Genomic DNA, 22,459 nt, shown 5'->3' with positions numbered 1-22,459 from the left:
ACCAGGGGCTCAAGGTTGACTCAGCCTTCCATCCTTCCGAGGTCGGTAAAATGAGTACCCAGAATGTTGGGGGCAATATGCTAAATCATTGTAAACCGCTTAGAGAGCTTTGGCTATAGAGCGGTATATAAATGTAAGTGCTATTGCTATTGCTATTGCTATGTCACTGAATGCTCACTCTTGTTTGGGCAGGAGGAAGGGAAGTGGGGTCTGTCTATCGCAATTAGAATTGCCTTGAGATCATTCACCTTACCGAGGATAATTTGTTCAGTGCTGTGTTGTGCCCCCAATGCCTCCTCCTTATGGTTAGGATCTGGTTTCACCTCAATTGCCGCTCCTGCTTGGCTGCATCTCTTGAGTTTTGGCTTCAATTGATCTTTCCCCCAATTGGTTTGGCAGCAGAAACACTGTCTGGGAGACTCATTTCCAACCTGCCGGGAAAATGATCCATCTCTGGGTGTCCCTCTCAATACTCGTTATCTCTGGGATACCAGAAAGCCAAGATGAATATATGGGACAGTGACCTGCAAAGAGACCTGAGCTTGGCCCCAATGCTTTGGAATTCTTTGGAGAATTCTGCCCCCAGCAGCTTTACTCCTGTCCTGCTAGAGATTTTGCGCATCTCACTGCCTTGCCTCATCGGAGAGCCTTCTTCAGGCTGGCCTGCTACAAGAATGGGCAACCCTGGAGGGAAGATTGCGGGACATCCCTGACCCTGTGCACACATCTGTGTGTCTCCGGGATTCAGCTATGAGCTCTGGCACTGTAAACACTCTCCTTATCCCACCGATTATAACCAATTATTATCATCCGGGTGGACCAGGTGAGTTTGACTTTACCTGTTGTGATCATCCTCATCAGACTGCGGGGCTCCTCCTTCCCCTGCTCTTCTGCTAGGGACAGAAAGAATCGTGGGCAGCTGCTCATCTCAGTGACCAGCACAAGAGGAGGAAGTGGGTCCCCTCTGCAGCCCCCCCCCCACCAGGGGATGGATGAGGCCTCTCCTGAGGTCTGTGGCGCCCGGTATCCTGAGTCCTTTCCCTGCCGGTCTCTGCCCTGCCCTCCAGGCTCTCCACTCAGGCAAGGACCCAACAGGCAGCAGCAGCCCCACAGCCGGGCTCGGCTGAACGGAGGGAGCGGGAGGGCGACGGTGCACAGACCGAGGAGGGTTCGCAGCCCCAGAGCACGTGGGGGAGGCCGCCAGTGGGGCACCCATCATGGGCTGCAGAGCTCTTTTCCTGCTGGCTTTGGCTGCTGCTTGCTGCTGAGCCCCCCTCCTCCAGGCAGCTGTCCGGCAGGTGGGGCGGGGCGAGCAGGGAGGCTGAAGCGGGATCGCTCCGTCCTCCTCCCTCCGCCCAGCTTCTTTGCTGCTGCTGCCGCTGCTCACCTCGCAGGGGGGTGGCCGAGTGGGCTGGGCTGGGCGTCGAGGAGGGAGGGAGCCCGGAACAGCCAGCCCCGCCTTCTCCCCACTGCCCCGCCCTCTCTTGGCTGCTCCTCCGCCCCACCTGGCAGAGGGGGAAGAAAAAGAGCAGCCTCCGCACCGGCCCTCCCCAGAGAGAGGCGGGCCGAGCGGGAGTCTCCCTGGGGTCTCCCCAGGGGCGTAAGTAGGTTGGAGTGGGCCCTGAGACAAGATTCTTAAATGGCCCCCCCCCGCCGAGAAATTTAATAATAATAATAATAATAATAATAATAATAATAATAATAATAATAATAATTTGATTTCTATACCTCCCTTCCAAAAATGGCTCAGGGCGGTTTACAAAGAGAAAAAGGTGCCTCTTTGCCCAGTAAGCAGGGGGCTTTTATTCTCACATTTCTGTCCTCATTCCAAACATACAAAAAACAGATGTACAAAATTGAGCAAATGAGAAGAGAAGAATTATATGGGAGTAAAACCTTTTTTAAAAGGAGTCAGGAAGCGCATCTTTGGAGGCTCAAATGGATACCTTTCAGGCACAACTATTTCCAAGTCAAAAATTCCTTTTTCATATGGTGTATTTGCAAAACCAAGGATTTGAGCTTGAAGTTCATCTAAGCGACTTCCAGTCTGCCAGCAAGTAATACCCGGTGGTGGCTCTGTGGACAGCAGATGCAGCTCCCTTTTCAATCGTGAAGCTCTCTGCATTGTGCTCCCTTTTCGAAGTAGAACTCTAAGAGCGGAGCCGAATGTGCTCAGGGGCGTAGCAAGGTTGGAGTGGGCCCTGAGAAGAGATTTTAAAATGCCCCCCCCCCCCCAGTCCAGGGCCTCCACACACCCCAGGCTTCCAAGGATTTAAGTCTGATATTTCAAAATAAGTATGCTGCCAAGAAATACATTTCACTGAATACACACACACTTCACAATATATAGTGATAGACATTGAATACTATATATTTGTGCTACTTTTAATGCCTAGAACACACTAGAAACACTAATGATTAAAATGGGCCCCTTGCTGCAGATTAGCAAAGGAGACTTTCAACCATGCAGGGTGAGCCTATGTCTGTTTTCTCAGAATTCGGAACCAATTCAGTCAAGTTTGATTCCAGGAGGTTTTTCACAAGAGGCTTTTAAAGCCCTTTAACACACATCTCCTCTGGAATGGAGGTGCTGCATTCCCATGTTGGCCAGATTGACCCTAAGGGGGGAAAACATAAAAGCACAACACATGCGTCACAGTTCTCACTCATGTCTCAGTTCTCACTCAGACCTGGGTTGCAAAACAACTTGGACATAAGTGTATTTATGAATGAATGAATTAATGAATGAATGAATACATACATAAATTTGTTCCAGAAGTTTTTGTAATTTCCTGCCATGAAACAAGCCACTTATCGGGCTTTTTAGAGGGTTTTTTGAAGCCAGCACATTTCCCAATCAGTTTTCAATGAAATATCCAGAGACTTCTCCGTCTCCCCACCCCCCATCCAAGCCCCATGGCAAGCAGATCCCTCCCTGGAGGGGGTGGGGGGAACCACAGAAAGGAATTCATCTTCTACCTGGCCAAGGCTGAGCTGTCTGGCCTGGGAAGAGGGTCTGCTGCAGAAAACTGGGGTGGCCCCTCTGACGGCCAGCCTTCTTCCTGGGGCTGGCCAGCCTACTCGAATCCAGGCTTCACGGAGGCCTACACGGAGGCCTCCCTGCAAGCCCCGCCCACCCGCCCATCCGCTGAGAGGCGCCCGGGAGAAAAGCAGCTTGCCTGCTGCTTGGATGGCCGAGCAGGAGGACCAGCAGGAGAGGGGGCCAAGAGGGCAAGGGGCTGAAGGGTCTGGGGGCTGGGCAGGGGGCCATGGGGAGTCAGGTGAGGGGTCTCTGGGGGGCCCCTCCAGGCAGTGGGGCCCCCAGACGACTGCCTCCCCCTGCCTCATGGTAGTGACGCCCCTGCATCAGGCATGTCTACTTGTGCAAATTGTTGAGAAATCAGGATAATTAAAGCTGTCTGCAAAAAGAGCATTTTGTGTTCTGCAGAAGCAAAAGTATATACTCTATCAAATGTGCCTGAGTTATACCCTGATCTATCTCCCATTCTGTCAGATTTATTATATCCCTGGCAACACATTGGCAGACTCAAGAATTCCTCCCCCCACACCGCCCCATATCTATTTTCTTTCATATATATTGCACAAATTATTATCTTATCCACTAAGGCCAGGAATGGTAGGGCCAGTTTGTACTAGGGGAAGCCAGAGTATGGTGAGGGGGACATTTTGTGAGCATTTTCTGTCCCTGCCCCCACAAGCCATGCTCTCTTTTTAGTAATCTTCTGGAGGGCTCCCTCCAGTTAATTTATATTATTTTATTCAAAGTCCTTTTCAAGTGTTCTAAACCCTAGATGACAAATGTAAGTGGACCAGCTAGCTACACATCCCGGCATCAATATGCTCTGTGGTCACATCGGCCTGTGTTCTTAATTATAGCATTTGTTTGAGGAGAGCAATATTGAACTCAGGGCACTTCCTCCACATGATTTGGAACCCTGGGTGTTCCAGGGTTTTAAATGGCATGGTGGAAGTGACCCCCTCCCCCACATACAATCTTCACTGCCCTCCTCAAACACTGAACCTGGGGATGTTGGGAGTGTGCCTATGGAGTGCCTTGGTATTGGGAACAGGTCTAATTGGTGCACTTCCATTACCTCTACAATTTACCGAGATGTTGAACAACTGCACAGGGCTCATGTCTGACTCCCTGGGGCTTCACACCTATAAACACTTAATAGAAACTAAGTTTAGTTGTTACCACAATTTCCAGGCGTTTGCTCCACACACTCATAATGGCAAGCATTTTTAATATCCACACTGCCTCACAATGATGGTTTGTCCTGTAGTGATGTGCACGGAACCGTGGAGGTGCCTCTTTAAGGGTGGGGGAGGGTGCACTTACCCCTCCTGCCACTTTCCCCCCGCTAGCGCTCTGTTTTTAGTGAAATCCATGGGGCGGTAGCGTACCTCCCTGCTGCCCCTTCCCCCGTTCTTGGCTGGAAGTGGCCAGAAGTATCACCTGTGCGTGTGCCTGAGGTACACTGCCGCCCCATGGATTTCACTAAAAATGGAGCGCCGGTAGGGGGAAAGAGGTGGGGGGGGAAGTGCACCCTCCCCTGCCTTTAAAGAGGCACCCCCGCCAGCGTCTAACCTTCGAGCCAACGCCGCCTTCGAACCGGTTAGGAGGCCTTTAGAATGGCCTCCGGACCGGTTCGTGCACATGCCTATTTTCCTGGCATGTATGGGTAATGATGAATGAGTTGCAATCCTCCCCATCTCTGACTATTTTTTAAAAAATCTCAAGACCCATCTCTTCACCCAAGCTTTTTAGCTTTTTAAATTTGTAGGTTTTAATTTTATACTGATTTTAAATTGTTATTTTGTTTTAACCTTTTATATGTATTTGAATTGTTCATATCATTGTTAATCGCTCAGAGACGAAAGTTTGGGTGGTCTATAAATTTGATAGATAGATAGATAGATAGATAGATAGATAGATAGATAGATAGATAGACAGATAGTGTTCAGCTTGCTAAATAAATCATTTCAGCTCCTCTGATATCTGCTGCCACTGCCTATTCTCTGAACAAAGAGTTATATCCTCAAGTTGAACCTTTTTATTTATGTGCCAGTGGACTATTAAATTAATGTGAGTATTTAAAAGGATTGATAGCTATCGGGGAAATCACGTCAGTCAAATCTTGAACAATGCCAATAGGAACAAATAACTTCCTATATCTGATGAAATAGGCTCTTCTCTATGACAGCTCCTGCCGCAATATATTTGTTAGCCTTAAGGTGTTTTCTTACAGGGTATTTTCTAGTTTACGCACTGTAACAGTTTCGTTACACGTTCACTAAATGCCCCTCCATTTTGCCCATGTTACGACATCAATGTCAATACGTTGTCAGCAGGTTACCGTTCATATTTCCCATGCTCTGTTTCAGATTTAATTGTTTTGTAATTACCCTTTAACATGGCAAAAATGTTGCAGGACAGGATTAGAAATGAGCACGAAAGTAGCTGGTTTTTTTCCGTTGTAGGGAGGCTTGTCACATTATTTATGATTGCAGCGTGTTGCAGTGTGGACAGTTATTTTCATAATATATTTATTTATTTATTTATTTATTATTATTTTATTTTGGGGTGGGGGAAGGGAGGGGGTGGGCACAGGTGGTGGGGGTAGTGGGCAAGAGGCTCCCTTCCACCCAGGGGCATAGCAAGGTTGGAGTGGGCCCAGAGACAAGATTTTAAAATGCCCCCCCCAAAAGCTCAGCTCATGAAGTAAAGAAATCTTAAATGAGGCTGAATAGTGGTAACAAAAAGCATAGTAAAATTTATCTAGACCTAGATCTATCTACATACATACATACACACAACACCTATGTGCTACAATAGAACACCATCCTAAATTATTTTTTAAAAGGTTTTGTAAACTGGACAATGCACGTCATTTAATGGTACTAGAGAAAGACATGCTGTTCTGGTAGCTCCAGGTCTCCAGGAAAGGGGCGGAAGAGAGGTATCCTGCTGCCCCAATTACTAATGAGAATACGCGCACCAGAGGGGGGAAAGTGGCGGGAGGGGTAAGTAAACCTTCCCCCACCCTTAAAGGAACCCCCAACCCAATCCATCTGAACCCCGAACTGCCCATGTCCAGACCAGTCCGGAGGCCTGTAGAATGGCCTCCGGACTGGTCCGGGCACGTCACTACACGACTGCCAGTCCCAGAGGAGCCACTGCTCTTGCCCGTGTGGGGTGGGGGACACAGAGACCGGACCCGCTCCCGGGAAGCCTGTTCCCCCCGCTCCGCATCTTCAGATTGCCCGCTCCATGTGAAGACCCCGCTCCGCTCCACGTCTGAAGACCCCGCTCCGTGTCTTCAGATTGCTTGCCCTCACTGGAGGAGCACTCACTTCCCCTCCACATCCTCCCTCTCCACCACTGAATTTTTTTTTTTTTTAAGCTATCTTTGCGTTCCTTGTGCAAGCCTGCAGTGTTTTGAAACAGCACTTCCCCCTGCTGGTGAATTTGCACAAGTGCACTGAGAAAATAAATAAATAAACAAACAAACAAACAAATAAATAAGAAATAAAATAAAGAAATAAAATAAAATAATTTCACTCACTTCAGTGATCCCCCTCTCTCTCTGCAACTCCACTGGCCCAGAATGGAGGAGGAGGATGCATTCCAGAGGTGGAACATGGAAGCTCCCTGCCTGGAAAAACTTCTGCAGAGACCGGCAATATAGACCGGCAAAACCTTGTCACATTGCATATAATACTGCCTGAGAATCGCTGCACTCGCGGTTTCAAACTGCTGCCTCATTCCATTACACTTTGCAACACTTTAAGCGTTGCAAATCTCATAGTCAGGAAAACACCCAGGACTCTTGATTGTGTTTGCTACATAAAACAAGATCTCCTTTTAGAAATAAGTAATTTATCTATCCACTGTGTGAAACAAGATGCTGAACTAGATAGGCCTTGGGCCTGATCCAGCAGCTGTTCTTACTTCTTAACCCAAAGCCAATTTAGATCAATGGAATCTCTCCAGTTTTCCAATAGGCATTAGGTCAGATCTTTCTTGAGTAAACTTATTCCAGCATCGAGACTGTACCATATGCTTCAGGAACCACTGGAATGCTTAGAAGTGTAGTATTTATACAGCATGTTCCCTGGAAATGTTTTCTGAGTCAATGACAATGGAGGCTTCTTTGCTTCTAAATGAAACAACAAATACCAATTATTCAGGGAGTTCTTCAAGATTTTAATGAAGTCCCTGGGCTTTCAGTTAATTATCAGAAGTCAGAATTGATCTGTATTAATATAAGCCCAAAAGCTAAAGAAAAGATTAAGTGTATGTTGGGCTTATTTAAATTATCTCCAACAATTAATTATTTGGGTGTTAAAATTTCTAAGAAATTATCTGATTTAAACAAACTGAATTATATTCTGGTTGTTAAATATATTGAAGGTAAGATCTGTAAATGGGATAATGGTCATCTATCCTGGTTAGGTCGTGTTGCCATAACCAAGACATTCCTTTTACCAAAATTGTTTTACTTGTTCCAAGTTCTTCCTACTTATCTATCATAGTCTACAATTAATAGGTGGCAGAAAATATTTTTAACGTTTGTAAATGGCAATAATAGATCTAGACTTTTAAATAATGTTTTATATATTAAAACTAAAGAGTGGGTATTGGGTGTTCCTAATATTAGGATTTATTATGAGGTATCTCAAATGAGAAATGTTGTAGGACTCACGGTTAATTCAGAACCTAAATCATGGTATGATCTTGAATTTGTAAGAAATAATTAAATTCAATGCTATTTCTTCATAGCAACATTTTTAATATGTTAAGAATGGTTAAGAATATTACTAATCCTTTTTAAAAGGTTACTTTGATTATTTGGAAGAAATGGCAATCCTGCTTATCGTATCTTAATTCCCATCCTACACCAATGGCATCCCATCCCAAATTTATAGAAACTAGCAGGGTAGGCGCAGAGCATCTGTGCATCTGGCCAGCCCACCCACCGCCGCTGTCCCCGCACCCCCCTCCTGCCGGCGTGCCCGGCTTTCTGGCTGACTGGCCACTTACCCCGCCTGCTTCTGCCCTCACCCCTGTGCTTTCTGGTGAGCCGGTCAGCTCACTTCCTTTCCCTGCCACCCCACGCTTTCTGGCTTGCAGGCTGGCCGGAAAGCCAGCCCACCACCTCCTCATGCCTCCTCCTCCCGGTGGCTAGGCCTGCTCCTGGCAGCTGGGCCGGCCCGCTGCCTCCATCATCTCCTCATCTCTGGTGGCCAGCCTGGCCTGCCGCTGCTGCTATTGTCTCCCTGTCCCCGTTGCTATCTCCCAGGCAGCTGTTCTCATGAGAGCTGCCACACATGGGATTAGCGATGGGTACACCTAGGATAAATAAATATATAGATACCATATGAGTAAACTTAAGACACTTGATCAAATGAAACAACTAGTTGTTGAGTTAAGTTGTTTGTGGTTTCAGTTACAACTGAAATTTTTTCTTTTTTCATGCCAGTGGTACCCATGGCCAGTAGAGACATGACCGAATTTGCGACGTTGGTGCTAGAAAGTTATTATGAAGTAAAAGGCAGCTAGTTCTGGCTCCCTCGCGGATTACTGGCTCCATCACGGAACAAGTTAGGGCAGTGGGGATCGGGGGCATCCCAGCCTCCAGAAGTCCCAGAATGCCCCATGCAAGTGTGCAGGGCATTCTGGGGAGCACCCTGATGCCAGGAGGCTTGTTGTTGCCTCCTTGTTGTGGGTCTCTATTTGAGTCGGCACGGCAAGCAGCCAACTCCCTTAGCCCGGTTTCTGTGGGTTGTGAGAATAGCCTCACAATCAGGTAAATAGGGTTAGCGGAGTGTAACCTCATTTAAGAGGGGCAATTATGCGGGTTTGCTGCCGGGAGACATGCAGACCCATTGCAGCACATGACCCACAGAAACCAGGCTGGGCTCTCTTAGCCCAGGTTCTGTGGGTTGTGAGAATAGCCTCATAATCTAATTGTTGGAATAATAATTGTAAGGAGAAGGGGACATATTACCATTTATGATGGACATGCCCAAGAGTTAGGATTTTCTAGGAAACTGTCTTTTTAGAGATGGCAAAAATCACCACCCAGGAGATTCGGCCAGATTCTTTTTTGGCCTTGTTAGATATTTTTACAGGAGAACAAGAGTTATTGAAATCTAAATATTTATTATCTTATATGTTAATAGCAGCCAGATTGATTATAGCTAAAAATCGGAAAGAGTGTTATCTTTGAAGGGCTGGGATAATAAACTTTGGTGTATATACAGCAACAGCTGAAAAACTAACCTACTCTTTAAATATTCAAAAAGGTATAATTCCATTTGTATCTTTTTTCATGATTTGGCATGATTTATTATGATTCTTGAATTATAACAAGCTGCTCTATTAAGTTGTTCTACTTTCCTTTCACTATCCCTACAACTGGACTAAATTTGGTCCAAATGGGTTAGGCGGTTCACAAGTTAGCTCACTTGCACCTCAAATGTTCACGTGACTGCCATCTTGAATCATGGTGGATGACATCATTACAAATTATGCCCTTTAACTGTCCCCGTGTGTCCCTAAAGCTATTGAAAATTTGGTTCAAAACAGTTAGGCGGATCACCAGTTAGTCCAATTTCGCATCAAATGTTCAGGTGAGAATCATGAATTGGGGTGGATGAAATCATCACAGACCATGCAACTGAGGTGTCCCTGTGTGTCACTCACTACAACTGTACCAGATTTGATACAAATAGGTTAGACGGTCCACAAATTAGCCCACTTGCCCTTCAAATGGTTATTCGTCCATCATCTTGAATCAGGGTGGGTGACATCATCACAAACTATCCCATTGAGGTGTCTCTATGTGTCCCTACAGCTGTAGCAAATTTGGTTCAAATCAATTACGCGGTTCACAAGTTAGCCCACTGGAGCCTCAAACATTTATGCGTCCACCTTCTTGAATAGAGGGGCGGATGACATCATCACAAACCATTCATTCATTCATTCATTCATTCATTTGCTTTATATACCGCCCTTCCAAAATGGCTCAGGGCAGTTTACAACAGAATAAAAACAAAACAATTAAAATCAAAACTATAAAAACAAAATAAAACCAGTTAAACATTCAAACAGCTAAAAACCCTGGAAAACCAGGGCAACCATTTAAAACAATTTAAAACAGTTTACAGCAGTTTAAAAACCATGGAAGGCCAGGCCAAACAGATAGGTTTTAAGGGCACTCCTGAAAGACAGTAATGAACGCAAATTATGGATTTCTGCTGGGAGTACATTCCATAGCCCAGGAGCAGCTGCAGAGAAGGCCTGCCTCTGAGTTGCCACAAGACGAACCAGTGGTAACTGGAGACAGACCTCCTCAGTTGACCTTAATGGTGGGGATCATACAGAAGGAGGCGCTCTCTAAGATAACTTGGACCTAAACCATTCAGGGCTTTAAAGGTAAGCACTTTGTATTTTGCCGAGAAACATATCTGCAGCCAGTGTAACTGTTTCAAGACAGGCATAATATGGTCTCCCCGGGTTGCCCCAGAGACCAATCTGGCTGCCGCATTCTGAACTAACTGAAGTTTCCAGACTACGTACAAAGGCAGCCCCACGTAGAGCCCATTGCAATAGTCAAACCGGGAGGTTACCAGCTGATGCACCACTGTTTTGAGGTCATCCTCTTCAAGGAATGGGCGCAGCTGTTGAATCAGCTGGAGCTGATAGAAAGCACTCCTGGCCATGGCCTCCACCTGAGATACCAGGGTGAGGCCTGGGTCCAGGAGTACTCCCAAGCTGCACACCTGCTCCTTCTCTTGGCGTGTAACCCCATCCAGCACAGGAAGATCTAACTCACCCCTCAGATTCTGAGCCCCCACAATGAGCACCTCCATCTTGCTTGGATTCAGCTTCAATTTGTTATCCCTCATCCAGCCCATTACTGCCTGTAGGCAGGCATTTAGAGAATGAGTGCTATTTCCTGAAGATGAAAAGGAGAAGTAGAGAAGTAGAAGAACTATGCCACTGAGGTACCCCTATGTGCTCCTACAACTGTACCCAATTTGGTTCATATCGGTCCAGGTATGGCGAAGTTGATGGGATACACACACACACGGATGGATACACACACGGACACACACATGGAATGCCGGGTGATCTCATAAGCTACTGGAGCTTTCCCATACTGCAGGCTTTGCCGTTGGTTTAATGAGAAGCTTTACTATGGGTTCGAAGTTGCCCCTCAAAACCAACAAAAAAGTGGATTTTTTAACCTGATATAAATTGGGCTACACTCTAATACACAATTTAAAAAACCACAAATTGTGTGTGAAGTGCTCTCCAATAGCTCACAGGGACTTTGGGGTAAATTTGGCTGATATGTGAATGCACCCCCTCCATTTCAGAGAAGATGTGAACTAAAATCCAGGTGTGAAAAATGCCCTGGAGAGTAGGATAAGAATTATGGAAGTAAGGGATCAATTCAGTTTACTCAAGTTTGGAGAGATGTATTTGTTTAAGAATGATTTCGATGTTGTAGATGGTCAGTTATCAAATGCTCTGCTTTTATTTCTTTGGATGCCCTTCCCCCACATTCTTCTTTGAATTGTAATATTGCATTGTATGTGTTTTTAATTTTTAATTTAATAATTTAAAATTTAAAATTTATTTTAAAATATAACTTTATTTGAAGTTAAAAACAAACAAATTTAAACCGCAGTTTTATTACTGCAACTTGTTTTTATCCCACAGACACAGAAGATGTGGTGTAAAATCAGCTTGTTACAAAGAGGCCCTATTTCAGAATTTCAAAGGAAGGGGTGGTGACTATCCCTGTGATGTGTGTGCATGCACAGCCCTTCACATCCCAACAAAATGATTATTAAATCTGTATGCAAACATTATCCAGCAGCCTTCTGCTCAGAATTTGAAAGCAGTGCCAAGCAAAGCTAAAGCAGCAGTTCACAACAGGACACAAATAATGTCCTGTGCTAATGATGCCACATGGTGAAATTCAAGTCAGCTGAACTGATTCTCCATACTGGAGCTTAACCAAGAGCTTATCCAGATAATCTGTTCAAAGTGTGCCCCCTATTGCATTAGCCTTTCAGGAAAGTCCTGCAAATCCTTATTCAAAGGCAATAGTATAATATAATATCCAAAAGGCACAGATTTGTCAGAATCCCACTTATATTTTTTAAAAAGTCACTAAGGCTGTTCACACGTGCACCCTAACACAGGTTAGGGAAGCCCAGCCTGGGTTAGGTTGTGCATGAGAACCACCAGGATCAATCCCAATCCCGGCAGGGCAGCGCCATCTAACCCAGCTTTTAAACCCAGCTCTTAACCAGGGTTAAGAGCACGAGTGAGCTCTTCACCCAGGCTCTGGGGTCGTGTGGTTGCTAGGGCTACAGCAGACACGGAGATGGGCACCTAGAGTGCCCTTCTCCTGGGGTAATCCCCTAAATCATAGTGCATGTCGCATGGTGTACTGTGGGATATCCAGAGGATGGGACGCATTGTCCTGGCCTCCAGAGCTCTGCACTGTGCCACGAAGTATGGATAGTCTGTGAGTGCAGTCCATGCTCCCAGCAACAGTCAAGTGCTTGTTGAGGGTTAAGATTAGGGGTGTGCACGAAACCGCGGAGCTGCGGTCCGGCACTGGGGTGGGGGGTTCCATTAAGGGCGGGGGGGCTTTACTTACCCCTCCCGCGCTTTCCACACTCTGCCGCCGTATTTACTGTAAAAATTGCTCCTCCGATGGCTCCTCCTCCGATGGCTGCTCCATTTAAAAAAAATGGCTGCCCCCTTGAAGCCCCGGCCCCCTGCTGCTGCTGTCCGCTTGAAGCCCCCTCCCGCCTCCTTAAATCTCGCCCGGGCCCCGAGATGACTCTTCAGAAGCGGGCGGCGGGGAGATGTCCTCCCGCCCCCTTCCCTGCCGGGCTCAGGCTGCAAAAGTCTTTAGGAAGGCTTCTGCGCATGCGCGCGCAGAAGCCTTCCTAAAGTCTTTTGCAGCCTGAGCCCGGCAGGGAAGGGGGCGGGAGGACATCTCCCCGCCGCCCGCTTCTGAAGAGTCATCTCGGGGCCCGGGCGAGATTTAAGGAGGCGGGAGGGGGCTTCAAGAGGGCAGCAGCAGCAGGGGGGCGGGGCTTCAAGGGGGCAGCCATTTTTTTTAAACGGAGCAGCCGTCGGAGGAGGAGCCATCGGAGGAGCAATTTTTACAGTAAATACGGCGGCAGAGTGTGGAAAGCGCGGGAGGGGTAAGTAAAGCCCCCCCGCCCTTAATGGAACCCCTCAAACTACCCTTCCGAACCAAAACCACCCCGTGACCGGACCGGTCTGGAGGCCTTTAGAATGGCCTCCGAACCGGTCTGTGCACATTCCTAGTTAAGATGAGTTCACCCAGTCTGTCCCTCCCCCATCCGCCTGCCTGCTGCCCCGCCCACCCAGTCGTGTGAACAACCACATTATTTTCTAATAGTAGAGCAATATAGCATGACAATTGTTCTAGTAGTGAAAGAACCCTTAATAATGGTGGGCTTATACAGCTTTATTTGCTGAATAATGTGGGCTAATGGCACCAGATCTTTTTGAGCTGGTATGGCAGTGTTTTAGGGATTCATATCTGTTGTGTAAATATGTATGGGAAGTATAAGATAAAATGGCTTCTACTTTTATGGTTACTGATGCTGGTTGGCCATCCTGTGTTAGACCGACAGCTTGCTAATATCCAAAGGACTGGCTGATATTTCAGCAATTAGAGCTAATGTCCAGAGATATTCTCCTGACAGCTGAGAATCCCAAACCAACTTGCTTCGGCCCTTCAGCTAATGGGAGGGATCAGAGAAAACAATCTGGGATCAGTTTGCTATTTTAATCTGGAGAAAAGGGAGCTGTGCATTTAGCTGGAGTTAACTAAATAAAGGTGCAGCTTTGGGACCGCAATTGCTGTTCTCAGGAAGCCAATGCTGGATTCGTCCCTTAGCAAACAAAGGGTGCAGCCTGACTGCTGGAATTTGAATGAGTAGGCAAGATGGGGCCAGCAGAGAGAGGGGGTGGAACTTCCTCTCACTAATCGATAAAACCTCCTTTCTCTGCCAGCACAAGAGAGATATTGTCATAGCTCCTACCAGATCCAGAGCGGGGAGGGGGGAGTTCACTGGGGCGAATCCTTTACTGCAGGAGATTCACAGTAGGCTCACTGTGAGATTCACTTTATTTTAAATGTGGGACAAACCACTCTTTCCACATAAGATTCCGGGGTGGTGGTGGTGGTGGTTAAAGTGGCAAAATCCTCCATAGAAGGGCTGAGCAGTCCTAGGCCTCCAAAGGCGTGTGACTAAGGCAGACCCAAAATGAAGAGTAGCACACTTCACCAAAAAAGGTTTATTATTAGATTAAAAGAAAAACAAATATGCAATAAGAACAACTGACTCTTCATAAAACAGACTGTAAGAGAGAAGTTTCATTAACCTGGCAATGCAGATTCAAGCAATACAATAAAGGAAAATAACTCCCCTTACGCGTCTAACTGAACTGGTTGCTATCTTATTACTCACAGGCAGGGATCTTCCTGCTTTCTCCAGCCTCCCTGGCTATGGCCTTCCATTTCCCCAGCAGCTTCTCAGCCAGCTGCTTCCTCAGGGCACTTCTGGGTGCTTTCCTGACTGCAGGAGAAGGTGGTGTAAAATCCCACAGCCTAATGATTTGAAGCTGTCGTTGGATTTAACACTACTTCCTCCCAGAGAAAGAGAGATTGAGGAGAGGAGGGGGTGGGAGACTGACAGCTTTCCCTCACCTCCTCTCCTGTGGTGAATTTGTACATGGCCAACTTTCTTGCTTCTCTCTTCCCTTGACTAATGGGCTCGCTGTCCACCATGCCTCCCCACTGCAGCTGGGCATGGGTGGGGAGGTGCCCCCTCACCTTGGTCTTCCTACAGTCACGTCACTGGGTGGACCCCTCTGAAACCTGCCCCCCCCACACACATTTGTGTAGGATTCAGCACCACAATTTGTGTAAGAGCACTGGGTTAGGGTAAAAAAAAATGGTGAAAAATAGTCTGCCTCTGTACAATCCTATGCACTCTTACTTGTGAGGAAGCCCATTCAACTTAATGGTTTACTTCTGAGTAAACCCAGGAAGCCCAAATATTGTTTTCAAAACTTAAAAAAACAGCTACTTTTTTGTAACAGGCATACGATGTTTTAAACCTGAAATGTCAAGATAAGATCTGAATACAGGCTGTGGCTGTGCAAACAGCACCTTGCTGTTCCCGTATGCAAGACACTGTCAAAACCCAGATCATACAAACACACACCAAACCTATATGTTGTGAAGCTATTTTAAGTCACCATCTGGAACAAACCAACAGAAAAAGCTTTTTCTTCTCCTGCTGGTGTGTATATGCAGTTCCCTCAGAACTGGTCCTTTTGTTTTGATTTTCCCGGGCTTTCCCCCTTATTAGTAAAGGCCCACAACCCCAGAAGTGGTTCTGAGGCCTAGTCCTCCCTCAAATCCTTCCCATCACTACAGATATAGAGATTGCACTTGTAATAGGAAAGGTGAAGGCCTAGTGGGCAGAGAAAAGCCTCAGCGAAGGCTTAGACTCCCAGCTGCCCTGTTTTCTTTTTTTGAAGGCGAGAGAGGTTAAGAGAGGTGAGCTGAAACCAGCACCTGCCTTTCAAGCTCTGAAGTTATGCTTTCTGTCTTGTGAACCTCTCATTCATGCTCTCTAAAGCAGCAGAGGACACGCACTGCTGCTAAACCAAGGTCCTTATGACTGCCAGTGGGGCCCCACAGTGTCCAGCCCCTCAGTTCCATTGAGGGGGATTCTGATCTTGGCCGCCTCTGCTTCATGCGGTGTGCCATTGGCATGTAACTAATATGTTAACAAAATAAATATTATAAAAGCACTATCAGACTCCATCCAGTGTAGTCTCAACCAAACGAAACTAAACTCTGTAGCAGGCAGGGATGCCAACTGTCCTACATTGCGCGGGCTGTCCCTATTTCCCGGGGAGAAATGCTCGTCCCGTTCAGGACTCAATTTCTCCCACTTTTTGGCTTTCTCTTCTTCTTTTACTTAAACAAAAAACAACTTTGAATGCATATGCCTGAAATAGGCTTGGCCTGCCTCATTTGGGAGGTAGGCAGGCCGAGTGAGGGGCTCTTTCACCATCTCTCCCGCCTGCCTCCAGCACACCCACCCCACCCTGACTTCGACTGTCATAGTTTGGGAGGCAGGCAGAGCTCCCCACACCGCCACCACTGCGCAGTGACAGCCACCACCAGTAAGCACGCCCACCCAGCAGCTGGCTCCAGAGGACCTGGCTGCACCCTTTCCACCTAGCACCAAGTCCCGCCCCAGGTGGCCCTGCCCCCAAGACTCCCCCCGACTCCCCCCGTGTCCCGAGTTCGGGTAACGTAATGTTGGCAACCCTATTAGCAGGGCCCCTGGGACGTCTCACTGCTTGGGAAAGGAGGGGATGTTCATTTACTTACGCCCCATTAAGATAGCCGTGAAATTCGGTTACACTGCACTCTTTCACTGACCTACCCACTTTCATTTCTCTTTCCTGTTAGTGTGGTTGCACACAACAAGGAAGAACTGAGGAAATGTGGCATCACCCATGTACTGAATGCAGCACATGCTGCCTGGGGAAGCAAAGGAAGCCAAGACTTCTATGGCAAGGAAATCCATTACTACGGAATAGCAGCAGAAGACTCCACAGACTTTGACCTTAGCATACATTTTCATCCTGCTTCAAAATATATCCATGAAGTACTAAGTGCACCAAATGGTGAGTGCTTGTCCAGATGGAAACACTGCACGGAAGACACAGTTTCACTCATTCATCTATGGGGAGAGGTGCTTGCAGACATGACAGCCTGACAATTCTGCCCTGAGTCTCTGAAAAGCTGTTGTCTGTGCAGAGCTTCAACCTTATCACTCAAACCCTTGACCAGTAGACCTCAATGATAGGACAAAATTAATCATAACCTGAAACAACCTATGGAGCAGAGCTCCCAAATAAGCAGCCTGCAGTGGTGATGCGATCTGGGAGTTTCCAAACGTAAAGGCCCACCAATTCTGGCCCTGGCCCCCTTTGAAATTCCAGAGGGCAAGTCAGGATTCTCTCGACACCAGACAGGAAAGCAGCAACCATTGTCACAGGAGGAAGAAGACTTAATATATTGGTAGCCTAGTAGCATTAGAAGCTAGGAAAAGAGCAGAACTTGATGGGATGGAGAGGAGGCGTAAAGGGGGCATAAAGATGTGTGTATGTGCTTGCATGCCTGGGAAAGAAAAGGGCAATACGTGGGTCAGATATGCATACAGGCCCTTAGTTATAGTTCAGCATGGGGGATTGGATCTGTGACCATTGTCTGAGCTGCCAACACTTGTGAATTTCCCAACTTGAAATTCTAACTTTGCGTGCATACAGACATACCTGAAAATGGGAGTTGCTGCATTTTCCTCCACATCGTTATGCCACCAGCCCCTGCTTTCATAATGTAATTAATACATGGCTTCAGCTACTTGAATACTGATACTGTACATCAGGTGGGCTTTCTGGCATTTCCCTCCTTTTAAAGGCGCAGCGTGAATGATCATACAGTTGAATTTTGGTTCTTTGTCTTGTGCTTTTTAAAAACCAACTTTTTAAAGTTGCTGGAGGATGAGGGTGGGGTGGGAATTGACCGTGTGAGATCCCTGTGCCAGCTAGCCAGGGATCCCTGTGCCAGCTAGGACCAAACAAGAAGAACCAGTCCCCTGCACCAAATTCAGTCCTAAAGGTAAGATTGTTTATTATTTATTTATTTATTTATTCAATTCTTATACTGCCCTTCCAAAAATGGCTCAGGGCGTATAGTTTGGTTGTACAAAATGCAGTGAACACCATGGCTGGCTCAAGGCTAACCCTAATCCACCCGGGTTCCCCCCCACTGCCATTGCCTGCCCGCCCTCCTGGCTGCAACCTCCGCCACAGTGGAATGTTGTGGAGGTGGTGGGCAGGCAGCAAGGAGCACATGGCTCCCCTTCTCATCACTGCCACCTCCACCTGCTGCTTTGCAGTGGCGAGTAGGATGGGTGAGAGAGCAGGTATTCCCCATTGCCCACCTGCCCGCCATGCTGCTGCAAAAGCATGGGCAGGGGTAGAGGTTGTGGGGAAGGGTCAATGGGTGGCCAATGCTGGGTTTCACATGACCCAGGCTGTCATCCCTGCCTACTTTGTGCCCTAAGCGGGCGCTGAGCTCCCTTAGCAGGTGGGCTGGCCAGCCCTGGTGAACACACTTCCTCAATGGACCCACTGCTCAAATTAATATATACGTTGATATGTATCCTTTGCTTCTTCTCTAGCCAGTTCACTATTCCTAGTTTCTTGTTACCAAGGAACAACCAGAGTTGCCATCTCATTGCCCAGAGATGATGATGTTCTAAAGATGAGCACCAATAGCTGAAAAGAGATAATGAAATTCATTGTCTTGGCAAATGTGTCCAGAATCCAGCCCCTTGGAATGCTTTTCTTTTCTTACACATCACTCGGGGGGGGGGGGTAGAGCCCCCTTTTAGCAGAAAAAAATGTCAGTACAATCAATTTCTACAAAATAAGCACATCTGCATAAATACTAAGCTGTATAATTTTCTTTGGGAAACAGACATGCGACAAAATGGCAGATGCGGTTCAACGTTAACAAGTATAAAGTGATGCATATTGGGGCAAAAAGTCCCAACTTCTCATATACTTTGATGGGGTCTGAGCTGTCAGTGACTGACCAGGAGAGAAATATTGTGGGGGGTGGGGCAGGCGGGGTGGACAGCTCACTGTATATGTCGACTCAGTGTGTGGCAGCTGTAGAAATGGCAAATTCCATGCTAGGGATCATTAGGAAGGGGATTGAAAATAAAAATGCTAATATTATAATACCCTTATACAAATCTATGGTGTGGCCACATTTGGAGTACTGCGTACAGTTCTGGGCACCATATCTTAAGATGGACACTGTAGAACTGGGAAAAGTGCAAAAGAGGGCAACCAAGATGATCAAGGGGCTGGAGCATCTTCCTTATGAGGCAAGGCTACAGCATCTGTGGCTCTTTAGTTTGGAAAAGAGGCAACTATGGGCAGACATGATAGAAGAGTATAAAATTATGCATGGAGCAGAGATTGGGGACAGAGATAATTTTTTCTCCCTCTCTCAAGCACTAGAACCAGGGGTAATCCCATGAAACTGAATGCCAGGAAATTTAGGACCAACAAAAGAAAGTACTGTACTTTTTCACCCAGCACATTATTAATCTATGGAGTTCTCTGCTGCAAGGTGTGATGACAGTCACCAGATGGCTTTAGAGCAGCTTAGACAAATTCATGGAGGACAGGTCTATCAAAGGCTATGAGCTTGAGGGTTATAGGCCACCTCCAACCTCAGAGGTAGAATGCCTCTGAATACCAATTGCAGAAGAGCAACAGCAAGAGAGAGGGCCCACCTCTTGCCTGTGGGCTTCTCAGAGGCATCTGGTGAGCCACTATGTGAAACAGGACGCTGGACTAGATAGGCCTTGGGCCTGATCCTGCAGGGCTGATCTTATGTTCTGATGACCTTTTTTGCAGGGCTGTTCTTATGGTCTTAACACCCAAATGCCCCATTGCAACTTTCTTTGACAGGTTGGAATGGCTCAATGTTCATACTATATTTTATATCATTTTTATTTAGGAAAGATCCTGGTTCACTGCATTCTAGGGAAAAGCAGATCAGCCACCCTGGTCCTAGCATACCTCATGATCTGCCATAACTTCTCATTGGCTGATGCAATTGAAAGGGTCCTCCAGCATCGGGCCATCTCTCCAAACAGAGGATTCCTGAAACAGCTGCAAGACCTAGATCTGGAGCTACGATACAAGATCAACCTGTGTCAACTTCTGTAATGTCAAGAAAGTCAAGTTGGTCTAGTAAAAATTAATCTGCCTATTTACCTTTCACTTTCTCTACACTGGACTGAATTTCGTTCAAATCAAGGTCCACAAGTTAGGTCTCTTGTACCTCAAATGTTCACATGTCCACCATCTTGGATCGGGGTAGATGACATCATTACAAACTACACCATTGAGGTGTCCCTGTGTGTCACTCACTACAACTGTACCAAATTTGGTTCAAATAAGTTAGACAGTCCTCAAGTTAGTGCACTTGCACCTCAAGAGTTCACATGTCTGCCATCTTGAATTGAGATGGATGACATCACAAACTATGTAGTTGAGGTATCCCTGTGTGTCCCTATAGCTGTAGCAAATTTGGTTCAAATCGGTTAAGCGGTTCACAAGTTAGTCCACTTATTTTTATTGAAACAGGATGCTGCACTAGATGGGCCTTGAGACTGATCCAGCAGGGCTGTTCTTATGTTCTTATTTATTTATTTATTTAACATATTTGTATACCACCCAAAATGCAAGTCTCTGGGCAGTTTACAACAATACAATAAAACAACAAATTAAAAGGTTAAACCATTACAACAATTTAAATTTTTTTTTAAGTGTTAAAACTATTAAAAACCATTAAACTATTAAAACAGTATTAAAAGCCTGGGTGAACAAATGTGTCTTGACTGCCTTTTTAAAAGTTGTAAGAGATGGGGAAGCTCTTGTTTCAGCAGGGAGCATGTTCTAAAGTTTTGGGGCAGCAATGGAGAAGGCCCGTCCCCGTGTAGCCACCAGACGAGCCGGTGGCAACTGCACATGAACTTCTCTTGATGATCTCAATGGGTGGTGTGGTTCATAGCGAAGAAGACGTTCTCTTTAATACCCAGGGCCCAAGCTGTTTCGGGCTTTATAGACTACAACCAAGACCCTGTATTTTGCCCAGAAACCTATCGGCAACCAGTGTAGATCTTTTAAGATAGGAGTGGTATGGTCTCTCCGAGATGACCCAGAGACCAACCTGGCTGCTGCATTCTGGACCAACTGCAGTTTCTAGACTACATACAAAGGCAGCCCCACATACAGCGCATTGCACAAGTCACATCTGGAGGTGACCAGCAGATGTTCTACTGTTCTGAGATCATTTATCTCAAGAAATGGATGCAGCTGGAATATCAGCCAAAGCTGATAAAAGGCACCTCTGGCCACTACCTCAACCAGGGACACCAGGGAGAAGTTTGTGTCAAGAAGCACCCCCAGACTGTGTACCTGTTCCTTCTGGGGAAGTGTGACCACATCCAGAACTGGCAGATCAAAATCATCTCCTGAGTTCCAACCCCACACAATTAGTAGCTCCATCGTATCTGGATTCAGTCTCAGCTTGTTATCTTTCATCCAGCCCATCACTGCCTCCAGGCAGGCATCTAGAGAGGTTATGCAAACCATGACACAATATCCTTAATTTCACATGCTAGCAAAATAATGCTTAGGCTCATCCAACGCAGATTAGAGCCCTACATGGAAAGGGAAATGCTGGATGTTCAAGCCGGTTTCAGAAAAGACCGAGGAACAAGAGACATCATTGCTGCTGCACATTGGATAATTGAGAAAGCCAAAGAATACCAAAAAGAAGTCAATATGTCCTTTATTGACTACAGAAAAGCTTTTTATTGTGTCAACCATGTCAAGCTGTGGAATATACTTAGGAAAATGGGCATCCCAGAACATTGCATTGTTCTCATGAGAAACCTATACACAGGACAGAACATGGTGAAATAGACTGGTTCCAGATCGGCAAAGGAGCAAGACAAGGCTGTATACTTTCTCCCTCTTTATTCAATTTATATGCTGAACATATACTGAGAGAATCTGGATTGGAAGAAAATGAGTGTGGTTTTAAAGTTGGAGGAAGAAACATCTGTAACCTGTGCTACGCTGATGACACCACTCTGATATCTGAGAATGTGGATGATCTGCAAGCTCTAGTAATGAAAGTCAAGGAGCACAGTGAAAAAATGGGACGACAACTAAATGTAAAGAAGACTAAACTAATGACAACGGGTACAGCAACCAGCCTCAGAATTGACAATAAAGGCACTGAAGTGGTGGATAGCTTCTGCCTTTTAGGATTGACCGTCAACAGTAAAGGATCCAGCAGTCAAGAAATATGCTGCAGACTAGCACTTGGTAGGGTTGCAATGAAGGCCTTGGAATGGATATTTAGATGCCATGACATGTCTATACCTACAATGATTAGAATCATTTGGACAATGATTTTTCCCATGACACTCTATGGATGTGCAAGCTGGACTCTGAAGAAGCAAGATAGAAAAAGCACTGACACTTTTGAACTTTGGTGCTGGAGAAGACTTTTGAGGATACCATGGACAGCCAGGAAAACAAACAAATGGATCGTAGAACAAATCAATCTAGAATTTTCACTTGAAGCAAAAATGACCAGGCTCAAACTATCATACTTCGGACACATTATGTGAAGATCCAGCTCGCTTGAGAAGTCCATAATGCTGGGAAAAGTTG

The 22,459-nt window shown here is 46.3% G+C and overlaps 1 protein-coding gene across 1 annotated transcript; it reads left to right on the top strand.

Moving 5' to 3' along the window:
- The first annotated feature begins 12,564 nt into the window (after positions 1 to 12,564).
- LOC128350541 (dual specificity protein phosphatase 26-like) lies at positions 12,565 to 20,563 on the top strand. Its single transcript, XM_053308950.1, has 4 exons — positions 12,565 to 12,575; positions 13,195 to 13,266; positions 16,590 to 16,807; positions 19,725 to 20,563. Exons 1-4 carry the CDS (start codon positions 12,565 to 12,567, stop codon positions 19,934 to 19,936), a joined length of 513 nt encoding a protein of 170 aa, XP_053164925.1. The 3' UTR covers positions 19,937 to 20,563.
- The last annotated feature ends 1,896 nt before the right edge of the window (positions 20,564 to 22,459 follow it).

The sequence above is a fragment of the Hemicordylus capensis genome, chromosome 3 (assembly GCF_027244095.1).
Source record: "Hemicordylus capensis ecotype Gifberg chromosome 3, rHemCap1.1.pri, whole genome shotgun sequence".
NCBI lineage: Eukaryota > Metazoa > Chordata > Lepidosauria > Squamata > Cordylidae > Hemicordylus > Hemicordylus capensis.
Note: the sequence above shows the minus strand (reverse complement) of the source record. Positions and strands in the feature narration are given on the sequence as shown.

Coding starts and splice junctions, on each gene's coding strand:
- LOC128350541 (XM_053308950.1), top strand. Junction 13,267..16,589: donor GTGTGGAAAGCGCGGGAGGG/GTAAGTAAAGCC, acceptor CTTTCCTGTTAG/TGTGGTTGCACACAACAAGG. Junction 16,808..19,724: donor AGTACTAAGTGCACCAAATG/GTGAGTGCTTGT, acceptor ATTTTTATTTAG/GAAAGATCCTGGTTCACTGC.